A 16,159-nucleotide genomic window follows, 5' to 3' on the forward strand; every position below is an offset into this window, starting at 1 on the left:
AGTCAAGGACAAGACCCTTTGTAGCCACACCGGAGCCAAAGGGTTACAGGGAGCCTCGGAATCCCTAGGCTGGCTCCACTGCCTCTTCTCGGGGCCACAGGCACCAGGAGTGAGGACCAAGGCCACGGCCTCCCATCCTGTCCACATGGAGCCTTCTCAGGCGCTGTGTGGACCTGGACTAGGAGGGATCATGAGGTCCACATTCCAGCCTTGGAAAGTTACCTTGCTTCAGGGTCTGTGACCTATCCCTATCCTATAAAGCTCCTTTCCCTATTCAGCCGGGTCCAGGTGAACTTGATCTCACTCCTCCCACACAACCCAGAATTGACACCTCCTTTGGTTACAGATCCGGAGTCCAGGAATGAGGCCCAGGGGTAGTCTGTATATGGTTTGTGTGCAGGGCTGGTGACTTGCCATCCTAGCACATGGGACGGAAACAGGCCAGCCCGCAGCATGAGTTTCTCCTCCATCTATGTCTTGCTTCTGCAGAGGCCTGGGCAGGAATCTCAGCTCACCCCTCCAACCTGGCACTCCACTTGTCAAGCCACACCAGGCCCCCAACTGTTGCCATCCCAGCCCAGGGGGACCGTGCAGGAATAAGAACAGTTGGCTCGCAGTGGCAGGCCACGGATTGTGGGAGGAAAAAGCTCTGGGAAATCACCTTCCCAAACAGTGGTGGGGGACAGAGGGACCAGAGGCCAAGCTGGAGGAAGGGGCCATGGTGGCCAAACTCTTGCTAACAGCCCGAGGGCCTTCTCGATCCTGGAACACTGACCCCTGCCAGCCAAAGGGCCCCAGTGTGTCACCTCCCTGGGAGTAGAGCTTTTCCTTCCCTGGTCATTTGCTGGGTTGCTCCCTCCATAGAATATACCTCCATCTGATCATTTTGTCTGATTATTTTGTTTCTGGTCGGTTGCATCTACCAGAACCCAGGCCCATGAGTGCGGGGACCAGTGCTGGTTCTTGCCATCTCCCCGGCATTCAGCTGAGAGGAGCCGGGGAGGGGGCAGGACAGATGCTCCGGGGGTTCTGCCTTTGTTGGGAATATACTGGGTTGAAGAGTATACCCCCAAATCTGAGGCTACCAGGAACTTAAAATATGGTCTTATTCGGAAATAGGGTCTGTGTAGAGATAATCAAGGTAAGTTAGGCTGAGGTCACGCTGGAGTATCATGGGGCCCTAATCCAATGACTGGCTGTCCTTGTAAGAAAGCAGGGAGACAGAAACACATGCAGAGGGCTGCATGCAGACAGAGGCAGAGACTTATGTGTACAAGCCAAGGCTTGCTGGCCACCACCGGAAGCTGCAAGAGGCAAGGAAGGTCCCTGCCCCAGAGCCCTGGAGGGAGCGTGGGCCTGCCCACTTCTCCATTTCAGCCTTCTAGTCTGGCCTCCAGGGCTGTGATAGATCAATTTGTTGTGTCAAGCCCCCCCAGTGCTTGGTGCTTGTTTCAGTGGCCCTGGGGAGCAAAAACAAGCAGAGACTCCATGACCTGAGAACCCCAGCAGTCTGTCTCGAGTGGCCAGGCTGTGGTGCCTCCCTGGACTATCCCCTCCCACCTGGCATCCAGCGTTAGTCACAAAATCCCACTTTCTCCTTCCTAAATACTTCTCGCCTCCCTGGACTGGCAGTGTGTGTGAACGGCCCACAGCAATGCCCTGAAATGACCTGGCTGGGGCAGGGACGCTGTTGCGGTGGAGGCCTGTGTGGGAAGTACACACAGTGAAGCATTCGTGTGAAAATAACGTTGACTTCTGTTTGTATCCTGTGGAGTGGGGCAGAACGATGGCAGAGGAGTGAGGGGCACTCTGGAGGTGATGGGGCGCAGGGCTGGGTCTCAACAGGACACAGGGTCAGGGGCGAAAGACATGCAGGTTTCTGGCACAGCCAGTGGAAGGAAGTGGGTAACAGGGAGGGGGTGAGGTATGGGTCTCCAGAAAGGCAGGTGGTCACAGGTCCTCCACCAGGTGGGCTGGCCTTAGGTGCAGGCACCCTCCTTCATGGTTACAGGTGGCAGGAAGGAAACGACCAGGAGACAGGTGGGTCTGATTGTGGATTTAATGGCAGGGGGCTGAGGTGGAGTGTCCCACCTGCTGCTTCTGTTTTTCTAACAGCGAGGGTGGCACCTGTTGTTGGAGTGGACTATGGAATGCAGAGTAGGGCTGGTGGGGCAGAGGGACATTCAGGGGGCCCAAGACATGGGGATTGCAAGGTAGCACAGGAGTCCCCTCCAGTGAGTGACCAGGAATGTAGAGTGAACGCGCTTACGCCCTTTCCCTGGGTTCTGAGGAGCTTGCCCACCCCTCCATCTCTCCCCTCATCCCTAACTCCTGTCCTAGGCTGAGGAGCCTGGGAGACATGGAAGAGCCACTCTTCTACTTTCTGCTGGGGTTCAGTCTGTGGACAGAAGCTGGCTCAGGCAGGGCCAGTGACGGATGGGGATGTCACAGCGCGAGTGTCAAGTGCTTGAGGAATGTAGTTGGGCCCGGGGCCAGGAATGTGAGGCTGAGGCCTATGGTCCCGAAGTCCTCCCGATGTGGGGTCAGGTGGTGGGAGGGCGGGGAGGGCAGAGATAGGCAGGGGGGTGGGCAGGAGTGCCAGGGCTTAGAGCTTGTGTGGGTTCACCCACTTGTAGGTGCCCTCATACTGGAAGCCCACTCTCTTCATCAACTCGTCTGCCTCTGCTGGGCCTCGGCTAGAGAGAGACAGGCAGAGGGGAGATGTGAGGGAGCCACTGGCCCCAGCGCCCGGTCCCCCATCCCTGCAGCCCGCCCCACCCCCTCACCTGCCATAAACGTAGGGGATGGGCTGGGGCTTCTCGCGCTCAATCTGGTGCAGCAGGGGTGTGAAGATGCGCCAGGCCTCCCGGAGCTCGTCACTGAAGGACACACGGTGACTTGGGGGGTGGGGTGGGGACATGGTGCGGGGGAGGGAGCGGGCTGCCTGCACAGCCTGCATCCCAGCCTGGCCCCCGCAGCGCACAGGCACAGAAGTGCTCCTCACCTGCGCACGAAGTGCATCTGGCTCCCACAGAAGACGTCCAGGATGAGGCGCTCATATGCATCGGGGAGCTTTACGTTCTGCAAGAGGGGGTATTGGTGAGGCTGCCAGCGCACGCAGAGCCCCCCAGCACCCACCCCTCAGGCCGGGTGCCCACCTTGTATCTGTTGCCGTAGGTCAGGTCCAGCTCCGACTCCTCGGGGTTGAAGAACATGCCGGGCTTCTTGGTCATCATCTTGGTGTACACAGCCTCATTGGGCTGCACGCGGATCACCAGCTCATTGCGTTTGCACTGCTGCTGGAAGATGTCACCAGCCACATCTCGGAACTGCAGACGCACCTCAGCCTTGCGCTCGTTCAGAGCTTTGCCACAGCGGAGAATGAAGGGCACGCCTGGTGGGGGCAAGGCTGGCCTCAAGACTGGCTCTGCCAGTGGTCCGGGCCACATGCACATGTGCGCACGCATGTGTGAGGAAGTGACGGAGTGTGAGTGTGACAGGCTGCGTGCGTGTGAGCAAAGGTGTGTGTGCATGCACGTGTGGCAAGCTGGCCATGTCCCACCCTGTTGGCCTGCTCCCCTCCAATGTGATATGTGGGCCAGTCGCTGCTCCTGAGCGGGTCAGACCCCTGGGAAGAAGAGTTCCATGAGGGCACTCCAGCCCTGCCTGTCAGGCCCAGAGGTGTCACCTACCTTCCCACCTCTCATTCTCCACATAGAGGACGACAGCTGCGAAGGTGGCGGTGGTGGACCCGCGGGGCACTGTGGGGTCATCCAGATACCCTTTGGTGGCCTCGCCCTCTCCATTGGGGTTCCCCACATACTGGCCCAAGACCACGTTGTTCGCCTTTACCTCTGAGATATTTTTCAACACCTTGACCTGGGAGAGAGGCAGGGAAGAGAGTGGTCCCTTGGGTAATGAGGTGGAGCAGCTCATACATGGGTCAGAGCATGCGGAAGCCACGTGACCCAGGTTGGGGGGGCGGGGTCGCCCGTCTAGCTTTGCTTGCCTGGCCGAAGGAACAGCCATGGCCCTACTGCCGAGCCAAGGGCCCTCCAGGAACACTCTCACTTTTTCTGAAGGAGAAGCTGAGGCCTACAGAGGCAATGGGCCTGCTGCCCTTGGTCACATAGCAGTGACTGTTAGTGCTGCAACATGGCACCTTGGCCTTCTGACTCCTATCCCGGTAATGGCCACCCACCTTCTCATCTCGGACATCGTCCGAGTCAGTGGAGGTGGGCTTCTCCATGGCCACCAGACACAACATCTGCAGGAGGTGGTTTTGCATCACATCCCTGGTGAAGAAGCAGGCAGAAGTTGGGTCAGGGGTTTCCAGGCTGGGAGGAAGGCACGACAAGTGAGCCCGCCTCAGCCCCTCCCTGTTGGCCAGGTTCGGGGGCTCAGGGACTGAAATGGGGCTTTCAAGCAACAAGATAGAAGGCTTGCTTCCTGATCCTGAGTGTCTGCCAGGTCACTCAAGGCAAGGAAGGAGACGGTGACCCTCCCTTCACAGCCACGACTGACCACCCAGACACTCCCGCTGCAGAAGCTGAACCTTAGGGTGGGGAAGGAGCCCCCTAGGACAGAGAGGGGCGACACTGCAGGGAGGTGGGCTCTCACCGGATGATCCCAAATTCATCGAAGTAGCCCCCACGGCCCTCAGTACCGAAGGGCTCCTTGAAGGTTAGGATGACACAGGCGACATTGTCTCGGTTCCAGATGGGGCCAAAGATCCTATTGGCAAACCTGTGTGTGGGGGGGACAGGGCAGAGGCTAGCATGACATCTGACAGGGCAGCAGCAGACAAGGTGGTACCCCCATGCCACCTGACCCGGTGCCCCTGTGCCCTGTGGCCCACACCCAGTGGCACCTGAGCACCATGAGGTTCTGCACCATCTCCTTGCCCAGGTAGTGGTCGATGCGATAGATCTGGTCCTCACGGAACAGGGAGGAGATGTGGTTGGACAGCCGGTCGGAGCTCTGCAGGTCCCTCCCAAAGGGCTTCTCCACAATGATGCGGTTCCAGCCTCTGCAGGAGCCCAGAACCTTGTCACCCCCAATACCCCCTCCTCAAGGAGCTAGTGGGGGAGCTGGTAGAGGGGACCTCAAGGGCACAACTATCTCCATGGGTTTTAAAATGGGAAAAGGTCCCTTTCTTTGTTATCCCCGTTGAGAGTGAACGTGGCCTGCATTCAAAACCAGGACAAGGTGAAACAGAGATGGCTCTGGTGCATAAGCTGCTGTGCAACAGGCAACAGGATTATTGTGGAGCAACACCGCCATCTCGTGGGCATAGGGGGCACCTTGGGGAATGCGAAAAAGCCAGAGAAGCAACCGGCAGCATTCCGTGGAGCCACACTTCCACCTCGTGGTGCTAGCGGGGACTGCTGCCAGGGACAGCTGGATTTCTAGTGAGATGGACTGTGAGAGCCCTCAATGGCATGTGGAATGTAAATACGTATGGTAGCACTTTCAGTACAGCTGTCAGAAAGCTACCGTATTTTAGCCTATTCCCTTCTTTGTAGAGCTAGTTTACGTAGAGAACACACAAGGGGCATCCATCTTTTCACACTCCCTAGACCAGTTTGCCCCAGGGGCTCTGGACAGCTGCCAGGGCAGGCCAGACTAAGGGAGGGCACACCTAGGAGGCAGGAAAAGGGGCAAAAAGACAAGCCTTACGTCTGGCTCATGCAGGTCTCTCGGATGTTCTTGGTGACAGCCTCATAGACAGTGGGGGGCAAGGCCAGGTAGAAGAGGCGGTTGGCCTGTGTCCCCTGGTGGAGTGAGTTTATGTGGCTATTGAGACGCTCATAGGAGGCTGTGTCGTCGTACTGGCCAGACACATAGGAGTTGCGGGCAAAGAACTCCTCCAGCTTGGGCTTCTCCTCTGGAGTGGCCTGGGAAAGTCGGACACAGGGATGTCGGGCCCTCCTCGGTCCACCCTCACTCATCCAACAGCCAATCCTAGCTCTACACTGGGTTCACCTCCATCTAGTCAGCTTTGCACACCAACAGGGGGAGGCCAAGGCTGTATGGAGACTATAGGAGATGGGCCCCAGCAGTCCCAGGCTGGGCCCAGGATCCACATAGTCACCCCTGGGGACCTTGTGCCCTAAGACAGAAGTCAGACTTCAGGAAAGCTCGACCTGGGAGAAGCGCATTGCAGAAAGCTCTCTCTCCAAAGTCATTATACCAAACTATGGCGTGTAGGAAAAACGCAAGTCTATAGGATTTCCATGGCCCTGGGACACAGCTGGGAGGAACTATTGAGTTCAGGTGAGGGGGAGCTGGGAAACAGGGGTCTCAGGCTGGCAGGGTCCCTGCCTCCACCCTGCGCCCAGTGCTCCTCCTGTCATCAAGGAAATGCCAGGAGCAGGTAGGCAGAGTTTCTGCACCAGTTTGGCAGGGCAGTGTAGGTGGCACTGAGGAGGGCAAGGATGAGAAGTACTAGGGTGTGAGTGGCCCCAGGCAGCTGTCCTAACATGGCTGTGCCTTCTGCCAGGACAGGAGAGAAGGGCCAGCCCTGGGGGGAGGAGCAGAGAGTGGGAGCAGGAGAAGGGAAGGGCTTTCTGGGATGGGATGGGGGGATGCCCCCCTCAGAGATCCCAGAAGCCACTCACTTTGAAGAAGGGCTCGCTCTGCTTGCGGATGTCCGCCACTGTGAGGCGGGAGCGGGCATAGCCCACAATGAAGGTGAATTCTGGCAGAAGGCCATCGCGGAACAGCCACCTGAGGGCAGAGCACAGCTGTGGTCAGGGCAGGAAGGAGGGCATGGAAGGCAAGGGGGGCAAGGGGCAGTGGGGGTGGTGCTTACCAGATGGTGGGGTAGATCTTCTTCTTGGCCAGGTCACCCTGTGGCAGAGGGAATAGGCATGGTTACGAGAAGCTGGGGACACGACCTAGATCGTCTCCCCACTTGGAGACCTGGGTACTTGCTCAGAGTCACCACTCAGACACAAGCATACCTATTTTGCCCCTGTATGTAGCCAGAGGACCTTGAATTAGAGCCTGCTAGCCCTTTACCCTGACCCTGAGCTGATAGAGCCTGCATGCCACAGGAGCCACTTTGAGGTGGATGGATCTCGTTGAGGCTGGCTGGGAGGCACCGTGACCAACCTGGCTGCCCTGCAATCACAGCGACCACCTCTGGTCTCAGTGCATGCAAGCAAACCTAAACCCAAACCAAAAGCCCACTTCTGAACAACTCAGGGGCTAAAGAGGGAAGCCTGAAAACTCCATTCACTAGAAATATGGAAATAGCACATATCAAAACTTGTGAAATGTGACCTTAAATGCTTGTTAGCAAAAAAAAAAAAAGGAATGGCTCAAAACAAATGAGCTAAGTATTCAATTTAAAAAGTTAGGAAAAGGACAGAAGAGTTAAGCCGAACAAATTACAAGGTGGGAAATAATGAAAACTAAAAATTAATAAAATGGGAAACAAACCAAAAGAAAAGATGAACAAAGCCAAAAGCCGGTGTTTGAAAAACACTAATAAAAACAGACAACTCTCTGGCAAGATTGCTTTTTAAAATGCACCAAGAATTAGGAGTGCAATGGGATAAAATTATAGTGCACCAAGACAGAAGAGGGTTTTATGAACAAACTTATTCCATGTTTGACAACTTCGATGAAATGGACAAACTTCTAGATAATCCAACATACCAAAATGGAGCGAGGGACCTGAGTGGGCAAGAGTCATTAAGGAAATAGGATTGCGGATACCAACCTTCCCAACCAATACAACCCCAACTCTGACCTTGGCACAGGAAGCTCTGCCAGTGGGTTCTACCAAAGTGCCAGGAAGAGAGAGTTCCAGTCTGAGGCAAACTGCTGCAAACAGAATGGGAACACTCACCAAGCCACTTTATGGGGCTTGCAAAACCTTGGGACTGAGACCTATGAGAAAGGCAAATGGGGACCCCCAGCCCGTCTCATTCGCATCCACAGATGCAAAATCCTGCAGGAAGCATTAAATCCAATTGTGCAATGTTAACAATGTAATGTGTCAGAACTCGATTGGGGGGTGGGGCACCCTCGAAAGAACAGGTTGGTTTGATACTGAAAAGCAAAAAATCATTGAAATCCACATTAACAGATTAAAAGGAACAAACTATAAACAAATCTTCATCTACTCCTATCGATTTTTTAAAAATCTAGCAACCTTGCTAAACTCACCAGATGTAGATAAAGTATGCTAGAGAATAAACATCTATCACAATAAGGAATTAGGAATTCCTTATTAGGAATTAGGAATAAAAGGGAACTTCCTTACATAACTTCATAAAGTACACCTATAAAAACACCACAAACACCATATGTAGTGGGCAAATATTAAGATAATCCAATTTAAACAACCAGAAGCAAGAAGTGCCTACTATTGGCTTTTGGTCAATGCCCAGCTAGAGGCCCTAGCCAGCGCAGCAAGGTGGAAGAATGAAATGGCATAAGGGTCAGAAAGAAGGTGACACAACTGGTGCTATTGGTAGCTGACGGTCTTTCTATTGAAGCAAAACCACCTCAACCTAACCTATAGGTAAATTATCGTAATGAGAGTTTAGCAAGTTTGCTAGATCAAATAAGTCAACAGATGGGAGTAAGCAAAGTTTTCTTAAATAGGATACAGACAGCAATAACCAGAAAAAAACTGATAAACTAAGGCTTCATCAAAATTAAAAACTCCTGTTCACAAGGCTGTATTAAGAACAGGAAATAGACATGGGTCGATGCCCGGCCCAAGCTGAGCTGCCAACACGTGGCAGAATGGCTCAGCTAAAAAAAAAAAGAAGAGGAATAGACAAGCCACAGACTGGGATAAAACATTCACCCAATTTATCTGTATCCAGAATTTATAAGCCACCCCTACAACAAAATAAGAAAACCCGATTAAAAATGGGTAAAACACTTGATCAGATGCTTCATAAGGAAGGGAAATGAATGGCTAATAAGCACTTGAGAAAGTCTCGATCATCAGTTGTCAGAAAAATGCAAATTAAACCACAGTGAGATACCGCTTCACATCCACGAGAATTGGCTGTACTCAGAAAGACTGACACCACCCAGTGCTGGAGAGGGTGTGGAGCAACCGCCTGCCCAGCAGCCTTAATTTACAATACCCCCAAGCTGGAAAGAAGCCAAGTGCTCAAAACAGTCAACAGGTGGATGGACAAGCTGTACAGTCATACTATGGGGTACTACTCAGTGAGAACAGGCCATGAGCTAGTGGTCCGCCCACCCAGCGGCGAGTCTGAAAAACATTAAGCTCACCCAAAAACTCAAGACACAAGACGAAGTGAACTCTCTGAGTTCACTTAAATGAAGCTCCAGATTAGGCAAAAATTAATCTATTGTGATAGAAATGACATCAGCGGCTGCCTGGAACAGGGGGTAGCTTGACAGGGAAGGCCATCTGAGAATTCTCTGGGGAGATGGAAACGCCCTATATTGTGGTAAAGGTGTGCAATCAATTGTACAGTTAAGATTTGTGCATTTCAATGTGTACCCATTTTGCCTAAAAAAAAAAAAAAAGAACAAGACTGAAAACAAATTATCGAGTAGAGGCTGGAGAGTGGGCGACGCAGGATGGAAGAACATTGTGGGAGCTGGGTGACAGACAGTGGCCGTTAATCATGTTGTTCTATCGACTTTGTGCACATGTGAAATTGTCCACAATAAAAGTCAGTGTGTGACACATGGCAACCGTGAGCAACAATATGGTGAATCCCACAAATATGGCAGAAGACTCTCTAGAAAGAAATAGTTCAGTGGCTGCAGCCATTCCAACATGCTTTAATTTTGTAACCTGACAAACGAACTCTCCCCTCCTGGTGGAAGAGGAAGAGGCAAGGATGGTCACAGGCTCCTGGAGCAAAACAGAGCAGGGGGCCCTTTCATCTGCCTGCCCTGTAATTGGAACATGGGATGGGCCTGGGAACAACCCACGCTCCAGAGCCTTGCCAATTAGCGGGCGGGGGGTGGGGTGGGAAACATGCCAGGCCAAGGTGGATCGGTGCTCACCCCAGGCAGAAAAACCAGCCCCCAAGACAAAGACCTGAGTATTCAGTGCAAAATTACATTTTAGAAGCACCATAATCATTGGATGAGTTCATTTATATGAATGATTGCAAAACGGAGGCCGTGTGACCAGAACCAAAGCAATCCCGACCTGGTTAAAATTCCCCTGGGGACAGGCAGCTAGGAAGGCACTGGGGGGCTGAGGAGGGGAGGGCTCCTGGGTGGGAAAACCCTACTATGGGTGAGAGTGGGTGCAGGGTATTTCTGAGACTGAAGGCTCTGTGGTAGCTCTGGGATGCCTGGCGCCTCGAATGTTCATGTTCCTCCTGTTCTTGGCTTCACCTCCCAATCTCCTTGGGTGACCTGAATGAACTCTCTACCCAGGGCTTCAGGTGAGGACCTGCATACGGACAACTCCAAGTGTGTGCCAGCCCAGACTTTGCCAAGCACCAAGCCCACACAGGCAAGTGTCTGCTGGCCATCTCCAGGCTCGACTAGGATGCCAAACTTCCAAAGTAGGTGGTTCCCAAACCAGGGTTCCCTGGGTCAGTGTCCCTGCCCAAACCTGCCAACTGCTCACAATGGAACTCCCAAATGCTCCAGACTGGGTCCCTATCGTAACTGCCACCTTCCATGTGAACCACTGCCACAGCCGCATCAGATGGATGCCCTCACTGGCCCTTCAAGGTCCAGGTCTGACCCCGGCCTGGGCTTCAAGCTTCCCCTCCAAGTACGTCAGTGCCCAGTAGCCCCAATTGCAACACTCTTTATAGCAAATTGTCAGTGCCCACCTCTGGCTTCTCCCATCAGTGGGCTGGAGGGGTACTCTGCTCATGTCAGCTTGGCTCAGTGTTGGCCCTGCCCAGTCCAGAGAACTGGCTTACTGGGGACCAGCCCTCAGGAGAAATAAATCAGAGCCATGGCCTGCATACGTCTCCTAGCCTTCCCTGTGCCAGGTAATGTTTGCTGACCATCAAATTCCAGCAGGCTGTGAGGAATCAGGGCAGACCACAGGCAATGGATTGGTGGCAGGGTACTCAGCTCCTATCTGCTGAGTCATGGTGTCCCACACCCCAACCTGTTTGTTCTTGCGGCTCCTTTTGGGATTAATTAGCGATAGAACCTGCTTGCCTTGTTCAGCTCAGCCCCTGCAATCAGCAGTCTGCTGGGCTCCAAGTCACCCAAGGGAGAGGCGATGTAGGACCCAGGAAGTGGGGGGTTGGGGTCTGGCAGCTGCTCTCCTTGGGCTGGGGACAGCCTGCCCTACCTGCTGGCCTGGGCTGGACTCCATGCAGGAAGGAATGTAAGAAGACATTGACCAAATCTAAGCAGTCCACGTGTGGGGAAAGGGCAACAACGGGGGCTCCTGTGAGATGTGGCAATCGTTCCCAGCTCCCTCATTTTGCCTGGGGACACGGTGACTTAGTTGGAGAAACAGGACCTGATTAGAATCTCCAGCCGCCAGGATGTGGCCTGGCTGGGGCAAAGGAACCTGGGCCTCCACCTGCCTGTTGCTGTCCAGGTTTGACTTCGGTCTCATTTTTAAGCCCAAACCACTGCCGATATCTGTCTTTGAGAATTTTAGGCGTGGCAGAGAGCTCCAGAGGCTGACTGCCAGTTGGAGGGCCTGCAGGGGTGGGCCATCCTGTCCCCTTAGGGTCAGGCAGGTCAGGGATTTGCCAGGTCTCCTAGGGTGGGGCCTGGGCTCGGGCACTGGCTGGGGCCCAGCTGGCTCCTGGCCACCGGAGTGAGAGCAATGGGGTAGGCTCGGCTGTAAAACCAGCAAAAGAGCCTCCCTCCTCCACTGTGGGGCCCATGAATCACCAGGACTTGGGGGGGCGGTGCCAACATCATCATGACACAGCAAGAATCTTACCAGCCCAAGGGGGAAAGCAGCCCAGAAAGATCCTGAGGAGAGGGAGGGGCTAGGGCTGCCAGGTCATTCCTTGCACAGGCCTGTCATTGGGATGGGTCCTGAGCACACATTGAACCCATGGCCCTTGTGATCCAGGCGGAGAGACTGAGGCCCCGAGAGGTGAGGGGCTCGCTGAGGACCCTGCAGTGAGCCAACGCTGCCCAGGCAGACTCCCAGTCCTATCTCTTTCTCTTTTTCTCACCCCCATTTCTCTCTACATTCCCTGGAGGAAAGAATCACTCCAGCCTAGCCGAGGCCCTATCAGATGGGGGAGGACACGATCTACCAGGCCCAAGGTTCCTCCCCTCACGCTAGTCTGTAAGGACAAACTGGCTGCTTTCATTCCAGAGTTTCTGGAATGGGACAGTAAGTACCTCCACTTCCTCTTTGTTCGAGGGTAGAAATCCTGAGACGGGGGGAAGTGGCTACATAGTGGGGGGAACAGAGAGCGGCTCCAAGCGTATTGGGTAATTCCATGAACCAGCACTGTGATGCCCCCAGGAAGGAAGCTGGGCATTCAGGAGAGGGTTGGCTAAGTGAGTGAGGGAGGAAGGGGCAGAAGATGGCCACATGGGCTCAGCCTGTCCCGGGGTGCCCATCAGCCACTGGGCACTGTGTCTGCTCTTTCCTTTGTGTAGAATGCTCCCTGGGCCCTGGCTCTGCAGGCCTTGCTCTGAAGGCCCTCCTCAGGAGATCTGTGTGCTGGGGGGAGGGGGGACTGGGGACACAAGGGCCCGTTTGTGTCTTCTGTCACATGCGCCACTCTGAAATCTTACTGGGTTGCTAACTCACCTTGGGTCCCAGTCCCCCAGCACACAGGTCCCATGAGGAGGGCAGGGCCTGTGTCACTGTACTGCAGGAGGTACTCAATCGCCACTTGATGGATGAATAAGCAGAAAACTAACTGGTTTCCCAGAATACCACCCACCCTACCTACCTTCTATATGGAGGGAGCAGGCATGGGAGGCCTGATTCTGGGAGCTGTTCTAGGTGCTGCCTGAGCATGGGAGGCCCGCCTACCCCACTCCAGCCCCCTTGAGCTGCACGATGGAGAAACAAACAAGGAGGCTCTTCTTCGGAGGATTCCCCCCAGCCCCCATCCTCTTCTACTCTGCCCTGCTGGAGTGGTATTTCCCGCTTCTGTTCTGAAAGACTGTCGCTCCTAGAGAAGAGGAGAGCAAAGGGGAACCCCACAGATTGCAGAAAAACAAAGTTGCCCAACCCCAAGCTGGTTACAGATGAAGGCAATGAGGAGCCACAGAATCAGCTCGGCAGAGCCCAAGGACCCTTGGCACTTGTTTCCAAAGCCCCCATTTGCTAGATGGAAACACTGATGTTCAGAGAGGGGAAGACACTTGCCCCAGGTCACACAGCAAGCTTGGATGATCTCAGTGAAAGGCCTGAGAGTTGAGGGTCTGGAGTATTAAAGCCATTTATTGTGGCCTGGGGCGCTCTGTTGGAGCATCCTGTGACTGGAGGGAAGGAAGAGGACTAACCCTGAGTTACTTTCTCCTCCAAATTATTTCTTGGACAAAGGGCCTAATGGTCAGAGTCCTCGGTGTTAAGGTTTGTGGCAAACACAGGTATGGCTTCTCTAAGGGGACCAGGCTGGGGCCAAGGTGGAGGTCACACCTGCCCCTGTGTACTCCTCCTGTGTGCACCCCAGCCATGGGCTTACGGGGAGTGAGAGCACAGTGCTTATTGTGGCCCTCCCTTCCCTCCCACCGGCGGAGCCTTTCTCCCCTATTCTGCCTCCCGCCCTGGCTTCTGGCTTTCCTTTTCCAAGTTCTAATCAGAATCCCAAAGTTGGCAGGGAGCAGCCTCTGCAAAGGACAGTGGAACGTTGATACATGAACAAAGAACCAAGTTCCTCCAGAGTGAGGGGACCATGACGTGGAAGGCACAGAGAGACAATGCCTACCCTGTCAAGAGCTAACTAGTTTGGGAAGAACGCTTGCTCCAGATTATATAGTTAAGTTACGGGTGAAAATGATCATGCGATGCTTAGCAGATTCTTGGTCATGTTCAGAGTTAAAAGTGAAAAGAGGGGGCTGCTTTTACTTTGAGATGAAGCCCTGGCAACTCATCTCACCAGCCCCTGTACACATCTTGCCGACTGGCAGAGACCTCATTTCCACATGGTACACTGGGAGGGGGCTTTAGTGTGGCGGCCATGGCCTTTCCTATCAGAGCAAAATGGCAGTGCCACTGGCTAGACAATGGGGCAGGTCACAGCTCCGCAGCAGGCCTTGGAAGTTGGTGCAAAGGGACAGTGTTCAAAGAAAGGTTGAGTGTTTGTCCCCAGGGAACCTGACGTGGTAGAGTGACAAGGTGGAGATTGGGCCTCAGATCCTACCTCTGGAACTAATTGACTGTGTGACATTTGTCAAGTCACAAACAGGTTTGAAAAAGATACACACAGAATGAATAGCCTCCCTTGTTTGCATCTCCGTTTTCCCCATGGAGGAAGAAGTCCAAGCAGACTGTCCCTAAGGACCTTCCAGCTCCAGGACATGGGTCTACATTCAACATCTATGCAGATTTCAAAAATGCCTCACAGTGTGTGTATACCAAGTGGTGCTGGGGTGATAATGGCACACGGGCAGGAGTAAGAGGGCGAGCCAACTGAGCAGAGCCTGTGTGGCCCCACGGCAATGAGTTGGGAAAGCTCAGGCACCCGGCAGGAAGGGACCTTAAGCAATGTCACTCACACGCCAAATTTGGCTTTTAAGATGCGGGGCCTGGGGAGACTCACCGATGCACCCATGATGATGAAGATATGTGTATCGGACTGATGGAAGGCGTCACCCTGGTACAGCTCTTCCCGCAGGATCCCACACACTTGGGTCCGGCTCAGGGCCACCTGCTGTGCCATGATGCTCTCTGGTGAAAGAAAGACTTGTTGACAAGGCATGAAAACAGAAGAGCTCTGAGAAGTCGGTCCCTTTCTTCAGGGGTCTTTTGGGCTCTCACCCAGCTGAAGTTGGATTACTTGAAACCACTGGCTGTGCATCGGGGGATTGTTGGGGCGTTAGAAACTGTTGGCTCTGGGTTCTGGCCATACTCCCCAGGCAGCCTTCTTTCACTGTGTACATTACAAAATTACCCTAAGCACTAGTGGATTCCAACGAGGGCCTCAATTCTGAGGGACTGAGTAAAACCCTGAGGAAGCATCGCACGATGCTAAGTTCATCTAACCCTGAAATCAGGAGGAAACCCCACAACAAGCTGGATCATGTTAAGACTCTGCAGCTCCAGCCCTTCTCCTACCAAGCTGTGACATCCTGGCAAGTCCCTGCCCCTCTCAGGATCTCAGTCTTCTTAGGGGTCCAATGGAATGCGTTAAGACACTTTGATTTTGCCTGGCTCCCTAGCATGGCAAATCGAAAGGCCTCGCGGCGCAGCATGCCCCAACGCCGGCGTGGTGCCCGCCCACTTTGTTACCTGAGTTTCGCCTCCGCCGTAGCCCGTTGATCTCTCAGCCCCGGAGCTCCTGGCCGTTTCCGGGGGCTGCGACCCGCGGGTCCATTTAACCAGCGGGGGCGGGCGCCTGAGCTGAGCTGACCGCCTCAGGCGAGGCGCGCGGGCAGGGCCTCCATGGGCCCCTCCCTCGCGAGGGCAGGGCAGGTGCGCGCGCATCTCAGATTGGCCTCCCACACGAGGGCCCCTCCCTTGGCCCGCCCCACCCCTTGGGCACCTGCGCCGGCCGCTGGGCCGCGGGCAGCCTGCTGTTCCCGCCGCCGCTGTGTCGCGTCCCCGATGCCTCGCGGGTCCGCGTGCAGCTCTGCGCCGTTCGGCCGCGTCTCCATAGCCGGGCCTGCCCCGCCCCTACACTCTGATTTTCCTCCTCCGCCCCCGGTGGCCCTGCGCCCTCGCGGAGGGCTCACTTCCCCCGGCACTGTGGTCACGCCTCCTCGACCCCCATTTGTGGGCGGGACCGTCTTCAGCCCCGCCCCCGCCCCGGAACGGTAGACTGCTTGGGTCAAACCTGCCCTACTAGGTAGCCTCGTCGTGGCTCCTCCCCTAGCAGCGCCCGAGAGCCCAGAGGCAGGATGCCACCGCCCGAGATAGAAGGGGGAGTGTGGGTTTGATGCCCCCGAAAGTAGCGGGTGGGGCATATCACTGGGGAGCGTCCAGCGGGCCGGCGGAGGCTGGCAGGCTCAGGCTTCCCTCTGGAACAGCCTCCCTCACATTTCTTCTGGCCTCCTAGGAGGGGCGGGGCTTGCATAT

The 16,159-nt window shown here is 54.8% G+C and overlaps 1 protein-coding gene across 2 annotated transcripts; it reads right to left on the minus strand.

The window, feature by feature from the left end:
* Nucleotides 1–2,044: 2,044 nt before the first annotated feature.
* G6PD (glucose-6-phosphate dehydrogenase) lies at nt 2,045–16,143 on the minus strand. Of its 2 annotated transcripts, none has more exons than XM_019633670.1 (13): nt 15,627–16,143; nt 14,685–14,812; nt 6,815–6,852; nt 6,621–6,729; nt 5,680–5,897; nt 4,871–5,029; nt 4,621–4,746; nt 4,202–4,295; nt 3,693–3,879; nt 3,159–3,394; nt 3,005–3,081; nt 2,787–2,879; nt 2,045–2,696 (listed from the first exon to the last, which is right to left on the minus strand). In XM_019633670.1, exons 1-13 carry the CDS (start codon nt 16,045–16,047, stop codon nt 2,606–2,608), a joined length of 1,977 nt encoding a protein of 658 aa, XP_019489215.1. In that variant the 5' UTR covers nt 16,048–16,143; the 3' UTR covers nt 2,045–2,605. The 2 variants fall into 2 exon arrangements, with proteins under 2 accessions (XP_019489215.1, XP_019489216.1); XM_019633671.1 differs by lacking the exon at nt 15,627–16,143 and adding an exon at nt 15,374–15,603 and having other exon boundaries at nt 2,485–2,696.
* Between the last annotated feature and the right edge of the window lie 16 nt (nt 16,144–16,159).

This window comes from Hipposideros armiger, unplaced genomic scaffold, assembly GCF_001890085.2.
Source record: "Hipposideros armiger isolate ML-2016 unplaced genomic scaffold, ASM189008v1 scaffold_1368, whole genome shotgun sequence".
In the NCBI taxonomy this organism is placed as follows: Eukaryota; Metazoa; Chordata; class Mammalia; order Chiroptera; family Hipposideridae; genus Hipposideros; species Hipposideros armiger.